Source organism: Oryza brachyantha, chromosome 9 (genome assembly GCF_000231095.2).
Source record: "Oryza brachyantha chromosome 9, ObraRS2, whole genome shotgun sequence".
In the NCBI taxonomy this organism is placed as follows: domain Eukaryota; kingdom Viridiplantae; phylum Streptophyta; class Magnoliopsida; order Poales; family Poaceae; genus Oryza; species Oryza brachyantha.
The window spans coordinates 13,955,202-13,974,346 of NC_023171.2; the positions used below are offsets into that span (position 1 = coordinate 13,955,202).

The 19,145-nt window shown below is 37.3% G+C and overlaps 2 protein-coding genes across 2 annotated transcripts; one reads left to right on the plus strand and one right to left on the minus strand.

The window, feature by feature from the left end:
* The first annotated feature begins 6,602 nt into the window (after positions 1–6,602).
* Positions 6,603–8,881, plus strand: LOC102701576 (peptidyl-prolyl cis-trans isomerase CYP21-1). The gene is made up of 7 exons (XM_006660834.3): positions 6,603–6,862; positions 7,455–7,530; positions 7,655–7,702; positions 7,920–7,943; positions 8,039–8,221; positions 8,387–8,462; positions 8,537–8,881. Exons 1-7 carry the CDS (start codon positions 6,785–6,787, stop codon positions 8,697–8,699), a joined length of 648 nt encoding a protein of 215 aa, XP_006660897.1. The 5' UTR covers positions 6,603–6,784; the 3' UTR covers positions 8,700–8,881.
* Positions 8,882–11,844: 2,963 nt separating this feature from the next.
* LOC102701854 (ribonuclease 1-like) lies at positions 11,845–14,618 on the minus strand. Its single transcript, XM_006660835.3, has 4 exons — positions 14,456–14,618; positions 13,034–13,195; positions 12,720–12,912; positions 11,845–12,348 (listed from the first exon to the last, which is right to left on the minus strand). Exons 1-4 carry the CDS (start codon positions 14,564–14,566, stop codon positions 12,050–12,052), a joined length of 765 nt encoding a protein of 254 aa, XP_006660898.1. The 5' UTR covers positions 14,567–14,618; the 3' UTR covers positions 11,845–12,049.
* Positions 14,619–19,145: the final 4,527 nt, after the last annotated feature.

Genomic DNA, 19,145 nt, shown 5'->3' on the forward strand with positions numbered 1-19,145 from the left:
AACCGGAACCAGCCAAAGGCTACTGATCCTGGGTTGTCTCCTAGTACTAGCTCGCACGCTGTTGAGGCATCAACTGCTAGCTCTAATACAGAAAGTCACAGCCTGTGAAAAGTGTATAAAATATCTAATCCCTCATCATACTATTCCAAACACAAAGAAATAAAAACTCCTAACAATAAAAAAACAAAGAAATATAAATGCATCTTCACAACAATCTATATGTGAATCTATATGATTTTTTCAAGATGTTTGAGTGAATAAAAAATTGTTATATAAAAGGTTTTTTTCCTACTTCATAGCACTGTGTTTTTATTATAAGTAAATAATCGCTACCCCGACGTTTGCTGCTTTCCTAATTAAATTTTAGGAAAGCACCCTTTGTGAAGTTACAAAGTTATTTTATCGAGTTTCTTTGATATTGTTCTCTCGACGTGTCCTACACTCGTAGTATGCTCTACTTGTTCACCTGTGTCGGTTCCTACAAACCAAATAATTTTCATAAAAATTAATTCTTAGAAATTAATTCTTTATTTTTCTTCTAAACCGGATGCATCCTTCCTTTTTAACCAATCTCACAAAGATTAAAATATCCTCCATTTTCTTCGAATCAAAACACACATATTTTTTTCCAAATTTCAATACACTTATATCGCCCTTTGCCGAACTACAATATATTTGTAAGCAAATAGAAAAAGACTAAAAATAAAGTACCGATAAACACAGCTTGTTAAAAAGAGAGAAAGCGAGCGGGCAACCGTCTCCCTCTTCCTCCCGAAAACGAAAGAAGGGGAGTGAACCGCAGCGAGTGACAGGGACGGGAAGCCGGCACGTACGCAAGGACAACAGTAGGTAGTACAGGATAGGATATCGCTGAGATTAGTCCGGGCAGGCACCATCATTTTTTCCTGAAGAAACCGTAACATGGCCTTTCGTTATCTGAAAAACCGAGATGAAAGAATCATCAACGATAATGCAGGCTCCGGCAGTCATGAATCATAAACAGAAAAGCATGGTCAGGATGAGGTTGAGACGACAGTAAAACTGTTACCTCTAGCAGCGATGGACAGACGCAGACCCACTTGTAGTGGCGTAGTTTGCCGTACGAACTTTTGGCATTTTGGAACGCTTTTCGTGCGCAACGAAATCACGCTACAGGAACGCTGTAACACACCAAAACAGTTAACATCGTTATCTTTTCGCTTATAATTGTATTTATAAGCTAAAATTTAATTTTTCAAATATAAATCATCAATACAACTTGGTCAGGATGAGGTTTAGACGACGGTGAAACTGTACCTCCAACAGCGATGGACAGAGGCAGATCCACTTCTAATCATAGTTTGTCGTACGAACGTTTGGTAATTTGAAACGCTTTTCGTGCACAACAAAATCACGCTACAGGAATGCTGTAACGCATCAAACATTTAATGTACATTTTTATAAGCTAATATTTAAATTTTTAATATTAAATTTAGAGTTAACTTGGGGTTTTCTTCACCGAAATTCATTTTTTGACCTTAGCTTTTAAATTGCTAAGAATACATAAATAAAAGTTTTATTTACAAAATAGTTTTATTTATAAATGTGTCGTTTGGCTTTTTCCAAACAATCACCTTCTTACTAGTCCTCGCTTGGTTCCAAAATATAAATATTTTTGTGTTATCTAACAAGATTAATATTAAGATAAAAATTATGGTATCTCCTAATAAATAGTAAATTGACGAAGATGAAAAAATAGAAAGGGTCGTAATTGGAACATGATTGATAAAATTGGTAGTAATAGGAATAATACCACAAATGTTTATATTGATATACAAAACTTTAATACTAGTAATATGTATACTTTAAAAGTAAAGGAGTACATATATTATGATATACTCTGTCCATTTCAAAGAATATGGGATCATTGTTTGGCTTTTTCATAAAAAAACTAAATGATATATTTGCAAACGAAAAAAATGATTTGTGGATAAAACTTTTCACATGTATTCTTAGTGATCTAAAAACTAAAAACTAAGACTGAAAAATAAGCTTCGATAAAAAAAACCCAAAATAACTCAAATTTTAAGGTTGAAAATTTAAAATTTAACTTATAAGCATGAGTAGAAACAAAAATGCAAGGGTGTCAACCTATAAAAATGAATACTGAATGTCTAGCCTTATCTCTAGAAATTTATTTATTTGGAACATAGTGAGTAAAGTTTTTTTAAGCGTACTATGTCAAAATAAAAGCACTTTTGTCCTCTCTTGTTTATCCCAAATTAAAATCATCTTCAATAATAATTGTGCTAGAATATGTGAAACTAGACAATAAATATATTGAAACTAAAAAAAGTGAAAACAGTTATATTGAGATTTAATAAATTGGAAAGTATTTTATTTTTCTCTTCTGTTAGTACGTGTGGTGCAGATAAAAAAAAATTGAAGTATACAAGTTTTGAGATTGAGCTAGTGACCGGTAGGAATTTGTAGCGAAAAACTTAGCTCTGAGCTCTGAGTACTACTCTAGCCTGTGTTCGGCGCCGGAGATAAAGATAACTTTATCTCCCTTATTTTTCGCGTACACGCTTTTTAAACCGTTGACCGATATATTTTTTGCTACAATTTTTAATAGAAAAATTGTTTCAAAAAATCATATTAATATATTTCATATTTTTTAAATAATTATTAATTAATTATATACTAATTATATTATTTATTACTATGTTTTTTACGCCGAATAACTGCCCACCTACCCCCTCCAAACGAACGCGGCCTACGCACGTGAAGCTAGGAATCGCATCAAACCAGAGAATCCTGCACACTGGCTGCCGACTGCCGCGACAAAACTTGCCAATCGCAGTGGAGAGAGACGAGAAAACCACATGGAAATGACACGGACAGGCAGGCCACGTTAACCCACAGACAGGGAAGGAAGCCCAATTCCGATGCCACTTCTAAAAACCAGAGAATCTCATGCCGTTTTTTCTCCGTCATCACGAGCTGTTGATTACCGTCAGAAACCGCAGCTAGTAGGAGCAGGACTCGTCTCGTCCGATCGAATCGACTTGCATCCAACCATTCGGAAGACGCCGATAAGTACGGAAGCACATGGTGGTGGTCTCTGCGGCTCGCTGGTCTTATCATATCGATCGCGATGTCTGCCGATGATAAGCCACCTGAATTTTGACTCCCTTTTGTACCCGGCGGCCTCGTGGAAACGGATTCTCTGTCTTAACTTAACAGCATGCGCAGTTGAATCATTGACAGGTAGACTCTACCTTGCTATGGCCCAAAAGTCAGTAGCATAATTGTACAACCGTTAAGTCAGAGAAGCTTCATCGCTCTACCGTAACATGAAGTAAATGCCGATGTTTTTTCTCCTCTAGACAAACTATGTTACGGCTGCAGTTTTTGTTGTGCCGTTGTCGTGTCTCTCATGTGTGAATGTGTGGTGGGTTTAAATGAGAAAAATTATATAACTTTTGGATAATTATTTAATAGTATAAATGATTAAATAAGCTGATGTCAAGTTAAAAATTTACTTTAGAACATGAGCTGATGAACTTTTATATAAAAACTTTAAAAATATACTATTTAGAAATTCAGAAAATATACACACAAAAATCAAGAAAAAAATCGAAATAAATATGAGCAAAAGTACATAGCCTTGGAGTAGCAGTAAGAATTATACTGACATCACAGTGAAAATACCGTAAAATGTGTCTGAAACTCTGCATTTCATGCTCACTAGGGTTTTACGGGGGTATGAACAATATTGAAATGCAAGATTGCTTGAAGAGTTGAAGGCCACTCCACTCTTCTAGCTTAGTATCGACGTCTTTGCTGGACCATGGTTGGAGAGAGTTGAGTTTATCTCCTTGATGGAGCCTCTTCAACAGTGCATTGACTGCTATCTGCTCTTCAATTCTTCAGAGTTCAGACCCGATCAGCATACTTGAATACTTCATGTACTATTACCTCCATATAGCTTTTATGGTTTGCCAAGAAAGACTTTATTTCTTGTTCAACTATTATATTAGAGTTTTGTAAAGTGAACGACAGTTTTTTTAAAAAAAATAATAGGAATTTATAAAACCCAACCTCTACACCAACTTGTTGTATACAACCATAGAAAATTTGAGCATACTAGCTTAGTCCTTACACACAAGTTTACAAACAAAAGGAGCACATAGACTCCAGCACCTTGCATCAAACTAAAAGAGTGCAAAGACTCCAACACCATTCAAGACGAAAAGACCCTTCAAACAAACCAAGATACACATTACTCAGTTAACCGCTTTCTCATGTTCCACCCATCTCTACCAAAGAAGTGCATGATAGTTGCCTCTAGCAATTGGCATCCTTCCTTCATCACATCACGATCTCTTCTTTAGGTAACATGGACCATTGTCGGACCCAATATGTCCCTTGAAAATAATTTGCAAGTAAGAGTTAAAATTGGAGCTATTGAGGATCACATTATTTCTCCAAATCCACATTGCCTAAAACAATGACCCAATTCATATAAAGAGTTGTTACAATAGCCTAGACTGTAAACCTTTAGCCAAATACCAAACATATTAGCAAAACTTATAAATAAGGGTACTCCAAACAAATCTAGGCACATGAGTGATATGACAATAAAAAAGAGAGATGTATTGTCTTGTTATGGTTACGAAAACAACACTCGGTGCTGTCATTTTAATTTCTTTTTGCTAGATTGTCCTTCGTTAGAATCACTCCCTTCATTTGTTTTTTTTTTTGAAAGGAATTCTAAGTTTTCAAATTAAATTCTTCATTGGCCCTCATCCTCCTACATAATCATTTTATACATGGAGCTAACAAAAAGTACTCCAATTTTGTTAGCTTTCCAAATAAACTTGTCAAATTGGTTTGAGAGCCTAACAAGTACCACTTCAGCCACTAGGTTAAACCAAGCAACCAAAGTCTCCCCCGCCAAAGCCCTCCTGAAAGAAACATTTAACGTGTTGGATTTTAAAAAGCAGTGAACAAATATATTGAGATTTAAAAAAGTAAAGGGTATTACAGCCTTTGTGAGTTCACATTGATTCGTGCGAGGTATTGTAAAAATGACATCGTTTTGCGACAGAGGAAGTACTCCACAGCTAGCCCCTTACTTTCAGTTTCAGGTCAGCACTTAGCTCTCAAACGGCAACTCTCTCTCTCTCTCTCTCTCTCTCTAAACAAAACAAAATCAAATCAAATCGTGATAGCGTTTTGGACTAATTTGCAGGATTTTGACATTGATGTGGTAAGCAGGCAGATCAAATCGCCATGGTGAAGAAAAGGTGCAGGGTACAAGTGGCCCAGGATGAAGAAACAATTAATTATTCTTGTCATGCCTATGCGTCGTTCTTATCCTCTGAACTCGAAGCTTAATTGACTGGTGATTGTTTCAGACGAAGCTCACCATGTACTTGCACAGTGCTGCACTCCAGCTTATCAACTCGATGAAAATTTCAAAGGAATATATAATACCTACAGTGATCAACTGATCATGACGATTTTTGGCACTGTTCTTTTCATATTATTGAAATAGATTACTTGCCCTATTAAAAAACCTATTCAAAAAATAGATTACTTGATCCACGTTTTAGAATTCGTTTTCTAAAATAAAAATATTCGACTACATTGCTTAGAACTAACGTTAGACCAGTTTTAAGTTATTTGTTAAGTTTATTTATCGAAATATTTAAATCGTCGCTATCATTAAGTAGATAATCGATAGCAATAATTCACTTGGTAATCTAAATCAAACAGGCATCACACAAAGAGACCAGCTAAACAGCTGTGCGCTTGAAGCTGGTTTCAGGCCACTGTGTTCTATGCATAAACATGCTGTTGTGTGGTGTTCGTGTCCCTGGTTAATTAATGGTTATCAATTATGATCCGTCTTCGTCAGGTCGCTTTTACTCCAGGACACTGTGTTTGAATGATACATTAATTAGTAGTATCACGAGCATTTTGCCGGGGTTTTGAGTAATATGTGCGGTTTCAATCAAATTGCGTAATTTGGTTGGAAGCACGTACGTGTATGAACTCAGCAGGTAGCCAAGTTTGAGTTTGTTAAGAGAACATGAGAATGGAAGTCCTGAATAATGGCAGATGGAATGCGAATGCCATCTCATAATCAAAGTGCTTAACTCTGTTAGTTTATATTTGCATTGCTATGATATAAAAATGAAGAGACGAAATGATCAATGTGACGTTGGTATGTTACTACTTCCGTGTTATAACTTACTTCTCGTATGACATTTTGATATTTATACTCGATGTTTGATTATTCATCTTATTAAAAAAATAATGTATATATTTATATACATGTTATATTTAAAATACTTTTAGAAATAAAAAATCCCACCAAATTTGAATACGACAAAAGATTAAACTTCATATCTAAAAGCTAAAACGTATACCAAGTAAAAGAGTTTTTGGGCCTCATTTTAACCTTGTAGTTATCCTCGGCCCATATGATGGGCTGCAAGGTAGGAATAAATTCTCGTGGGCTTCGGCCCAGATACCTCTCTTCACCTGCTTGATATACGGGCCTGACAATATCCGGCCCAATTTGTTCGTGTGGGCGAGTGGTCTGCTTCGCTCGAAGCCGAAGCCCATTTCCACGGGAGCGGAGCGGAGGGCGTCCGCTTCGTCGCCGATCTCCTCTCCGCCGGCGAATCGCCCCCAAATCGGCGGCGGCTGCTCTCGCGTGCTGCGGATTCCCCGCCGCGGTCGCCGCAAATTGATGCGGTAGAAGAAGTTCCTGCTAACCTCCCGGTTCGCGATGCTGCGGAAGGTGGCCGTTGCCTTCCTCGCCTCCGCCGCCCTCTACGTCGCCTTCTCCGCCTACTCCCGCCGCGAGGTATACGTCATCCCTTGCTACGTTCAAAAAGGGTTTGTTTGATTGGGTTGATCAGTGCACAGTTTTAGCCGCTGCGCGCGGCCATCCTTGGCTTCGTAGGGAGTGGCAGCAGGGCGGAATTAGACTGGATCTTTCGTGTTCCGCTCCGGATTTGTTCTACATCCAGTTGGGTTGGTAGTTGCTCGCAGTAGCATTTTGCAACGTAATGCATGAAATTTGTGTGCTCGTATTGTATGCTAGAGAGGCTGCGTTAACTAGACGATATTGCTAGCCAGGACCCATCAATGATCAGTCGTTGAGGGGAAATGATGAGCCAGGAATGTATGTGAGTTGCTAGCATCTGACCATACGCCGATGTTCTGTTTTACTGAAAGCAGTAGCCTTATTGTACAATCAGTTGAGGCTGGTGACTATGGGCATCACGTGCTTTCACGCATTTAGAGCATGGATGTAGATTCTGAAAAATATATGTATGTGGGATGCTTTTTTATGAAAGATCTGGGACATATGTGGCCTCACTTGCCTTGCTAGTGCCTAGCGAGACAATGATTCATATTATATCATATTTATTCTTCTTTATCATCTTGTACAGAGTCTTGCGGAGGTTCAGTTACCTGTGGTTACTAACAGGGTTTACTTGGATGTGGAAATTGATGGGCAACATATAGGTATATCGTCATGACAACATATTTTGGGTGTTCGAATAAAAGAATAGTTACTTGCATTATTATTACATGTGTCACTCAGCATAAGCATGGTTGAACTAATTCTTGTGTGTTCCCCTCATTACAGGTAGAATTGTCATTGGCCTTTATGGAGATGATGTACCAAAAACAGTTGGTATCCTTACTTCCATTCTGTTTATCATCATGTTTATATTTAAATTTGAGATTATAATCCTTTGGAGACAATATTGATTTTGGAATCCTTCTGTTATGTTCGTCTGGATATTAGATCTTCCCTACAAGATGCTTTGATTTATCATTTGTGTCACTCTTTTGTTAACATAAATTCAGCAAGAATGACATATTGATTTTTCTATTCCTACATTATGCAGAAAATTTTAGGGCTCTTTGTACAGGTATTTCTTCTTCATTGGTGATCTATTCCTGTTACAGTTGAAATTCGTCGTTCAGTTCACATATTATCCATGTTTCATTTTGTTCACTGTTGCAGGTGAAAAGGGCATTGGGTCCAATGGTAAATCTCTTCACTATAAAGGAACAACATTTCATCGTATCATCCCAGGTTTTATGATTCAGGGTGGGGATATAGTTAGAGGTGATGGAAAAGGAAGCGAGTCTATATATGGGGGCACCTTCCCAGATGAGAACTTCATTGTAAAACACACACACCCAGGTCAAAATGATCCGTACTTTCCACTTTACCTTTATTTATGAGTTATATATGATCGATCAAATTGCACACTTTTCTCTCATACATGGCACCTAGATTTTTAGGTATTCTCCGGGTATTTTCTGCCTTGTTTCTGATTATCACTCTTGGTCTGCTGTCATTATGCAGGGGTTATTGCTATGGCAAACTCTGGACCTGATTCTAATGGATCTCAGTTTTACATTACCACAATCAAGACAAGCTGGTAAATTCTGTTACACTAGAAATTATAATTGATCAATCAAGATGATACAACTCCTGAAATTATAAGGACTGCAGGTTGGATCGGGAGCATGTTGTGTTTGGCAGGGTAATTCAGGGAATGGATTACGTTTACGCCATTGAGGGGGGCGCTGGCACTTACAATGGCAAGCCAAGGAAGAAGGTTGTAATCACCGACTCTGGTGAGATACCAAAGGAGAAATGGGCCGAAGAGATATAGGCCATTCGATACTTTGGTCCAAGGAGAATGGCTCGAAGAAATATTTGGTACCTCATTTTGTGCTGTACTTTTTGGGTAGCACAACAATTTTCCACCACATGCTGTTTTCACCTGTCTCCATGTGCCACAGGTAAGGTTGTACATTGTACTTGGTTCATTATCAATCGAATCCCACTTGCTGACACTGATTACCCATGTTTGCGAATTGTGCCTGTGATGAACACACATAATCTCGATTCCTCACGATGGTTAGCATGGTAGAAGAATTGTCGTTTGTAATGCTTTGTTTGGTATTTCGGTGGTCTATAGCAATACTTTGTAAATTTCAGTTTTTTTGATAAAATAGTTACGTGCTGTTATTTATGGGAACTAGATTACTGCAGAATAACTCGGTAGGCCTACTCACTCAGCCCAATCTATGAAAAATTGCACGTGTAGGTTGTTGTCTTGTATGCTATCTCAAAATATTTACAGAAGGCGAAGCTATTGAAAGGACTCTCAAAAAGTTGTGGCTACTGCTCACCAAATTTACCACGGGTGTCTTTCAGAAATAACTGGTCTGAATGATTCATTTTTTTTTTCTGTTCTTTACGACTGGAGATATATAAGGCTGTTTGGGCCCAAACGGTTGCGGTTGCGGTTTTCCTTAACCAATTGTTTTCGCTGTTTTTTTCTCTTGAAGTGGTAGTGGTGCTTTTTAGCTGAAACTGCACTTTTTCGATAGAATTTCCTTTCGTGCATGGATATCCTTTTACATTATTCCGGTGCGTTCTCGGCAGATTACAAATAATGGGTTAATGTGGATATACTATCTAAGCTTCTAAATGATACGATCATTATAAGAGCTTCAAACGGTATTTCTTAGGGGACTTGTTTGAATCAATTTATTAATTTTTAATATTTAATTTATTTATTCCTGCCCTTAAATAATTGTTATAAATCGGTTCCATCCACGAAGAACACAAGGAAGCAGGGTTTTGAACCATAGAGAAGCTTCACCAAGGTGGTGGTTGTTTGGTTTCCTGAGGGAGAAATCGAAATATCATATTTGCAAATGATAAATAATTTATAAATAAAACTTTTATATACGTATTTTTAACGTTCTAATAGTAAAGACTAAAAAAATAAAATATGATGAAAAAATTTCAAATTTAAGGTTGAAAATTCAAATTTTGGCTTATAAGCATAAGCAGAAGTAAAAAAAAACGAGGCTATAAATATTGACATCTGGACTGATCTAGATGTTTAGTTTAATCATATCTACTCATTTCAATTATTTCAGTATGTTTTACGTTGCCAGTTTTTGTCAATAAAGAAGACACGTTCAGTCCTTTTCAGAAAGCAAAACCTCGTTAAGAAAAAATGGCACAATATTTTGCTCGTTGCTATCATTTCGTTGTAGTAGCTTGATTTTTAAAGGAAGCGACGCGACGACGTTCAACCGTCCAGCAACTCCACATAAAAAATGTTATCATGTTGCTTGTGCGTGGATCTTCAATGTATGTGCGTTGGATTTACTCATCAAAGCTGACCACGACGGTTTGGACCATATGCAGGACCCTTGGTAACAAGCACATAATACCCTGGACCTTTCGATTAAATATTTCATGTTTTTTTTTTGTTTTTAAATATTTCAATGTTGGTTTAATTTAGCCTCATGCATCAAAGTAGATGGCGAGCTGTTTTGATCATGATGTGCACGAATGAATTCATGCAATGCACAGACGATCGTACACGCATTTAAGCGGGTAGCCTACCGGAATACTATCCTGTCCAATCGTCGTTCGATCGCATGTACTATGACGGATATTCCCCGATAAGCCTGGTGGTTTGGAGTAATTTCAACGCATATAAATAGGAAAAAAATAGAGTTATACATACACACATGAACTCGTATGAATTTTTTCAGGAGATTTGAGTAGATAATTTTTTTCCCTATATTTGCTCCTTACAACTTTTAGAAAAGAAATTTTTTCTTTGGTTTTCTTATTCTTTATTTATTTCTACCGACTAAATTATTTTCATATAAATTAATAATTAGGAATCAAAAACTTTATTTTTTTTCTCTATATATAAACTGGATTGACCCGCATTAAGGTGGTGCATATGGTGAACCGTTCGGGTGTACATGGACACGTCGCGAAAGAGAGAGAGAGAGAAGAGGCAAATCACGACGGATTCTGCATTATCGTCGTTCTCTTCTCTGCGCCTCTCTGCTCGCATAGGAGCGACTGGCCAGTCGACAAGATACCAAACGCTCGTAATCAGTACACTTAAAAATTCTAAATACACGAATAGATTTCATATATTACATACTTAAGTATAAATATTAAAATTTCTTTCAACATAATGTAAGTATCGAGTTTTTTTATTATCCTTGAAAAAGTATCTTGAGGTAATATATTTTTTAGTGTAAAAGACTAAAATTTTTGGTACCTTAAAGATGCTTTTTAAAGATGATAAAAAAATCCCTTTACTATAAGCTTGCCCAAGAAAACGTGCCAGGAAGAAATAAAAATTTGACCCCACCAAGTCAGCAATGCTTTGGCATTCAGTAAACACATTTACACCCGTTATTTGTCAATTTTACACATGCAAAATTCTGTATAGTATATACAACGGTATATATCGTATTAAGTTGTCCATTAGATCAGTTGATCAATATTCGACATCTTTCGCTCTCTTCCCTCTTGCATCCAACTCATAAAAATTATATATATGCCATTCTCTTGCAGACGTTGATGTCACGTTAATTAGTGTTCATGTCCTAATGTGACGGATCGATGTTGACATTTCTCACATGGCACAAAAAATCTTAGATGTCAACTAGCTTGACAGCAATGCCCATGCCACGTCCTCTGTGTGTGTTTAGGAGACAAAACAAATTTTAGGTTTGCTATTTGTCAATCGCTTAAAAACTTTCAATCTATTAATTAATTATTTTTGTTCATTAGATTTGCTTTAAGATTTGTACTTGTCCGCGTGCTACTTTGTTTGATTTTCTTCGAGTTGAATTTAACCTCTACCAAATTCGATTGATGGATTAAGTTTTTTTTTCAATCGATCGACCAATAGATGTCCCCATCAAATTTCTAATACAGCTAATGAACCCAAAGGGCCAAGAAAGTTTACAATACAAAGCCACTACACACATATCCATAATTTATTCACCTCACAAGTGTGCACAAGACTTGCACATGTAGCAGATGTGAATGTGATACAACATTTCAAATTACAGCACTAGTGCACTTATTTTCCAGTGGGCAACAATATACAAAGTTGCTCAATTATTCGCAGAAATAGATAGACCATATGCATATACATACATGCACTGGGAGTATCCATCTTAATTAAGCCAGGAGTGTTTCAGTGGGCATGACGATGTTGCTGCTGGCAGCTGACGAGGTGGCGTTGAGCATCCAGGTGTGGAAGGGGTGGAAGAGCACCTGGGCGGGGCAGTGCAGGCTGGGCAGCACGGGGCACTCCACGAAGCCGTTGGCGTCCTTGTCGACGCACAGGTAGATCTGATACAGCTGCTGCTTCCCGAACGGTCCGTCTCTGCACTGCACGCCCGGCGTCACGCCCAGCTTCTGGCTCACCGCCCACTTGATGAACTCCGTACTGTACAGCTGGTAGTCCGGCTTGATCCCTGTTCAATTGTTCATCGACCAGCCCAAACATTAATACCCTTGTTGTTTTCGCTCGTATTCATGTTTATAAGGTACAATTTTTAAATTTTTCAACCTTAAATTTAGAACTGATTTTAGAGATTTTCTCATTGTTGTTTATTTTCTAGCCTTAGCTTTTTGATCGCTAAGAACACGTATACAAACGATTTATTTATAAATTATTTTTCGTTTGTAAATACGTCATTTTGGTTATTTTTGAAATAGGCCAAAGATGGTCATGTAGCTAATTAACTTTCTGGCATTTGCACATATGTTAGATTGATTGATTCAGTTGTTGTTGTTGATATTTGTGACGCTGTGGTTTGTAGATGTAGTAGGTACATGTATGTACCTTGTTCAGAGAGTGCAGAGAGGATATCTGCGTTCTTCCTGAGCTGAAGAGCGGCCTTGAAGTAGTCCAGCTCCTTGAGACCTGAGCAGACGCCATAGCTGTTCCACGCGCTCTTCCATGTGTTCGTGCCATCGGTGCGGGGGCACTTGATGTTGCTCCAGTAGTGGTTTATGTTGTTCTCGATTGAGTCAAGCTGCAATGTTAATGTTGTTATACTATTTTCATGAGCATGCATCATGTACATTTTGAACACATGTAATTAATTTGATTTTGACGAACTGGTTGTAAGAGATGAAGCTAGCTAATATGCTGACCTTGTTAATGTCGAAAGGCTTGTCGGAGTTGCACCTGACGACGGCTTTGTTCTCCGAAGAGTCGAAGGTCATGAAGCTCTGGACAAAGAAATCTTCTGATGGGTACCCGTACTTGGGCACGCAGCAACCATACTCACTGTCTGAGCAGTATGCTCCAGGCCACTGCACGCACATACACACAAAACGGTTTTACTCACGACGGAAACGACAAGAAGATAGTTCAGTTAAAAGGACATTTATTTTCAGGGCAATTGTATCGTTCTTTAAAAGTATATCTTTATATGTCAAAATCTACGCTCATAATTTTGGTGTCCCAATATACTAAATTTTACAATAGAGAATGTGATATCTCCCGGTATACTCTTATTTTCGATATGTATTTTGCCATATGTTTTGGGTTGAGAGTCCTAAATCTTGTGACAAGTATGTACTATCTAGTTATCTGCCTGATATATCCTCCTATCTTGCAGTTGAACTTCCTTATTGGTTTTATTTACTTTTTCAAGAGAGTTTACACGACACTGAGATTAGTACGTTTCACATTAACATTTAAAAAAATCACCAGACTCTGTTATATAGTGCAAATATACCATCATTGAGAGAGTAACGGATGCTATTCCATTTTTCTAGCATGAAATTTAGAAGAAACTTTACCATCCTTTAGAATCTGCCTGGAGGTATGAAATTTTCAGTGTAAAATTTTGATATCTTCACTACTCAGCATCTAAAGGTACAAAGTTTTTACAATAGAAAATATGATACATCTAGATAACTTGATTTTGATGATATCAAAAGAAACTCCAAATTTAGTATCTTCAAATAGAAAGTAATTTATTAAGAATGATAAAATTGTCCTATCATATATCAGAGAGCATTCTGTCTGTATTGTATTGCAGCTCCTCTGCTTATTGTACAGTACAGAGTTCAAACATGTGGATATCCTTCCTTTTTGTTAAGCTTTCATTCTCTGGTCTCCGTTTTAGCAATAGCAAGAAAATAGGACTATAACAAAATCTTGCACCACTAATTAGTCCATTTATGTGTTCATGCATTTTAATATTTCTATTTCAAAAAAAAAATCGATATACTTGTTCTGAAGAAACCTTCATAATTTTACAAAAGTTTAGTCCCAAATGAATATATAAGGTTAAATGCCAGTAGTGCATCCTGTATAACGTGCATATAACTAGATCAATGTTCAATATGGTCTTGTATCCTTGAGTAAGGGAATATATAATACTAATAATCATTAACAGGAGATTGTTTTCTTCTAAAAAAGAGAAAAAACATTAATTCAAATAAGAAAGTGCAAAGAAGATGCATCATGAACAGAGCTTGAGCAAACATATATAGTCATAATTTAACTAAACTTAATGCGTATCCTTTCAAGAAGATAAATATTTGATGATTCACAGTTCATACCATGAGGATAAGATAGTAAAAATCAAAGGCCGAGTCAGCATTGGCGGTCTTGGCAGGTCCTGAAGCCACAAATAAGCAAAGAATTAAACACAGAGAAAATGTCCTCTCCATGTTACTCTCTATGCTCTATCCTACAACAAGAGAAATGTCTTTCTTGCTGGTTAGCTGCCCAGCCAACAGTGAGACTGAGAGAGTATTTATAGGCTCAGGCTGGGCAAGTGGCAAAGGAATGGGCCTTTTATTTTCTCTAGCATCTTTGTGGTTTACAAGGGAATATGCATCACAGATTTTAAGTGTTAATTTATGGAGATTTTGTTTTTGGCACTTGAAGAGGTACCCCAGGCCGGTTGCAAGGTACATGCTTTTCATGTTAACATTTTTGCGAAAATACTGTAGTAGCTTATCCTCGTCTTCTTTTTTTTCAAGTCTTAAAACAAAATATACTAAGAAGAAATTTCTTATAAATTAATAAATAAGAAATGAGTCCAGGCGAAAAGGGTGCCGACATAAACAATCTAGTTACAAGTATGCATCTAAACTGGACGAGAGCATGGATGCCAACTAGGAGCAGTGGGCTTACTCAACCTGCAGAATTAAGTTTGCAAGAGCACTGAGGGTGTATTGGTCGTGGAATGAGTAGAAATCCCCGAATAAGCCATGGGTAAGCATGGAAATGCCATTTGACCAAGGTGTTAGGCTTCCATTTGCGATAGTTACATATATCACAATTGGGGATAGATCTATGACAAGTTTTTAGAACTTGGCTTGGGTGCAAGGTGTTAAATAGTCTCACGTTAGTTATGGAAGGACAAAATACCTAAGATATAAGTGTAGAAGCCTCTCATCTAAATGGCTAGCTTTTAGGATAGGAAAGACCCTTTATGATCCTACAGTTGGTATCGGAGCCTGATTAGTCTAACATCTCTGTTTAATAGACCGTAGATGTCTATGGGACCCGTATACCTAATGGACCATGGGCCTGAGCCCGTATACGGTAAAGGGCTGACCTAGACCTACGCACAATCATGTGAGACCTCCTCAAATAGCTGGTAGCTTTTTATGAAATGCAACACAATTAATTAGTACACACCTAACTAATTAAATAGGAAACGATCACATGGAAGCTCACTATCCATGGGGAATACACAACTCATTTGCCTACAAGGCTCAATTACTAGGTTCAACGGGCACAAACTATATGAATTTGATATTGAAACCTTAGGCGCCAAGAAAATGCAAAAAAAAAAAAAATTGTATGGTTGGTAGTGTAGAACATAATTTGGATTGTTGGCCACTTAGCAGCTAGAGGATGGCCGGACAAGTGCTGCGCTATATGGCCTGCCCCTATGTCAATGTTAGGAGCAACTAATCCTGTATAGCATATAGCTTGTATAGCTCACTTTGCGTCTATGGGGGCTGTATTTTTCTCCTATATTCAAGGAAATTGACACAACCACGTGCCAGTTCATTCAAAGAAAATGTTCCAACAAGCATCCACGATGATTGATCAAATTAATGCCATCGTCAATCAATCCATCAATGCATAGACAGCTAACAGAGAGAATGAGAGAGAGATACTTGCACACCTAAAACTAATTATAATGTCCACTAAAAGAGTAATTTTAGTGAGTAAATTTCGTAAAATTATTACCTATATTTTTATTTACTGGTTATTGTTGACCATCACTATTTTAATTTTGACTATTAATAAATTTTAAATAAATAAATAATTATTATTGAAAGTTCTATTATTATATAATTCTCACGTTTCACGTTAGTAACATAACATATTTTTGACATACATATCATTTTTTTTAAGAAAAGACAAATGATCTAAGTTACCAAATAAATAGTAAAAAGTGATAATCATTTTAAATCGGAGGTAGTATCAGTTTGCAACACTTTTAGCCTAACATTTCATTAAATTGTATTAGAAATTTGAAACTCCAGTTGACACATATAGGTAGATCCAAGAGACTAAGATGTGTGTCCAACTTGTAGTAATGCCAGTAAAGATATTGCAGTTTTATTACATGTAGTGGTGTCTAATATATCTAGCAAAAAATGTATAGTTTTGACAATAATAATCAACAGACAATAGTTTTACTTTCCGGAATATGTTATCACTACTCGTGTACGAGAGTTAGCTTGGACCAGGTCCGCCTATTCAATCCGAGGAGAAATATATGCACGTGTCCACCTATTCAATCTGAGGAGAAATATATACACGTGTCTATTTCAGCCGTGTTGTTTTTGTCTCCATAAAATGTGGAAAGAAAAACACCGCTATCATTCATCTTAATTGTGTCTCTTTTCACACGAAATGGACGAATAGTCAAACTTGTATAGAAAAGTCAATAACGTCAAATATTTAGGAACGGAGAGAGTATTTTATTAGATGTATTGGTATCTAATATGCCTAGTTAAACATGTATATAGTTTTGACAATAATAATCAATAGTTTTACTTTCTGAAATTTGTTATCACTCGTTACTCGTGTACGAGAGTTAGCTTGGACCAGGTCCACCTATTCATCAATCCGAGGAGAAATATGTGCACGTGTCTATTTCAGCCGCGTCGTTTTTATCTCAATAAAATGTGGAAAGCAAAACGCCGCTACCAGTCAATGGCTAAGTCCCAGCTGCCTTAATTGTGTCTCTTTCACAGGAATAATAATGATTCCGATAGAGCACCTTGCATAAATCGGTTCAGAAGAAGAGTAATAATGCTATTAATTTTTTTATGTTAAAGTTTTTTTAATGGACAATATCGTATACAGTATGTTTTCGTCAATATGTACCGTACAATTTCGTTCATTTTTTAAGGAACAACATCGGATCGTAAAATTTTGTTCTTTTTGAGGTGTTTCACGTGCATACCCTCCAACGAGGCCACTCTCGCCAAATTGTTAGTTTAACATACACTACGTGGAATATCCATGCCCACTAGGATATTGATTATTAAGTAAACAAAGATAATATCGGTTTTCATTAAACACAAGATAGGCTCGGTTTTCATATTTAATATCGATTTTTAATTTATTACTCTTGCAAATTTGCAATACGACTCATTAACTGATAGACTCGATTGAGAGGAGCTAAAATGGGAAGGATGGGTCACTCGCCTGCTTGCCTTCACTCTATTTTAATTGATTATAGGCTGCTGGTGTCTGAATTTATAGTTTATCTAGTTCTGTCACGTGTTTTATATATATATATACACACTATGACTAAAAAATATTATACATGGGGTGATTATTTGGCTCCGATATATTTGCAGACGAATAATAGTTTGTTAGTAAAACTATTATATCTGTATTCTTAGCTATCTAAAAGTAAATATAAAAAATAAATTTTGGTTAAAAAACCTTAAAATCAGTTTTAAATGTAAGATTAAAATTTAAATTTTGACGCGGAAGAACGAGGTTCATAAAAACCGTGTATGGTGCATATGAGCAATAGTTCACTCAGATCTAGCCGGAGAAAACGATAAGAAGGCATGAGTCGAGTTGTCGTGTTCGTGAATCATGATAGCATATAGAGTGACATGTGTGACTTAACCATAGCAATTATATATTTATGTTTCGTAAGCAGGTGATAAATTAATATAGTTTTAAAAATAGCGAACTAGAATAAATCAGGTTTTAGAATACAAAGAATATTTTAGTCTTGATAGTTTATATATACATGCATGATGATGGAAATATTTTTTTTGGACGGAAGAATACGGAAAAAGGGTCCATTTAACCAAAGTAGGTAGAGTAGGCACATCCTAACTCCGTCCCAATATAACTGTATTTGTGAATTTTCGTGTCGGATGTTTAAAGATTCAATTTATTTGAAAATCAAAATATACTCATGCATAAATTGCTATTAAAGTTTTATTATAAATAAAAAAACAGATGATCAATCGTTGAATATAAACCGTGAAAAAAAGTATTTATCGTGGGAGGATGGAGTACACACCAGTAGAGAGATCGAGAGAGAGGAGGCAAGTAGCCATCGCGACGGTGATGCATGTCGATCTCGCGGATATCGAATCTGTCCTAGCCCGCTCGCTGGCGACAAGAGTGAGACAGCGCGCGTCCGCGTATCATCATATCATTGAATAGTAGTAGCAGCAAGTATCAATCTTCGCAGGCGCAGAGAGAGCGAACGCGCGCGGTTCGCGTCGTCGTCCCGGCGGGGCCGCCCGGCCGGACTTGATTGATTTTGGTGGCGTTACGTCGTCGCGTCCTCGCCCGGCCGCGTCGGCGTCGCACCGGGAGATTTTTGTCGTCGAACACCGCGGGCGCGGGCGTAGCGCGCACGACTGCTGCTCGTTGCCCGTCGTTCGTGTGCTGCGTCCGCCCATGTGCTGTGTTCGGCAACGATCGAGGAACTACTACCTGCAGAGCAAATTAACAGAGATGGATGTACTACAGCACGGGACGCCTACCGTGCGTGCGTTTTTTTTTCTTTTCTTTTTTTTTTTGCCGTCGCAGGTCTCCACTCTCCACTTGCTTAGCCTCACTGGCGAGCTCTCTCACTGTCTTCGTGTGATACCTCGCCAATGCAAACCCACACCGACGTCACGGTTGGGATAACACGACAACAAAATATATCATGCTGCATGCGTTGGCATCATCTAAGTAATAACAATAGATACTAAATGGTACTAATTGGTATCATTAATATTCGGTAACATTCGA

Excerpts from the sequence above, each read along its gene's own strand:
- LOC102701576 (XM_006660834.3), top strand. The coding sequence starts at position 6,785 with ATGCTGCGGAAGGTGGCCGTTGCCTTCCTCGCCTCCGCCGCCCTCTAC. Across the intron at positions 7,944-8,038 it reads TTTTAGGGCTCTTTGTACAG|GTGAAAAGGGCATTGGGTCC; the intron begins GTATTTCTTCTT and ends TCACTGTTGCAG. Across the intron at positions 8,222-8,386 it reads TGTAAAACACACACACCCAG|GGGTTATTGCTATGGCAAAC; the intron begins GTCAAAATGATC and ends GTCATTATGCAG.
- LOC102701854 (XM_006660835.3), bottom strand. The coding sequence starts at position 14,566 with ATGGAGAGGACATTTTCTCTGTGTTTAATTCTTTGCTTATTTGTGGCT. Across the intron at positions 13,196-14,455 it reads TTTACTATCTTATCCTCATG|TGGCCTGGAGCATACTGCTC; the intron begins GTATGAACTGTG and ends ATGTGCGTGCAG. Across the intron at positions 12,913-13,033 it reads AGCCTTTCGACATTAACAAG|CTTGACTCAATCGAGAACAA; the intron begins GTCAGCATATTA and ends TTAACATTGCAG.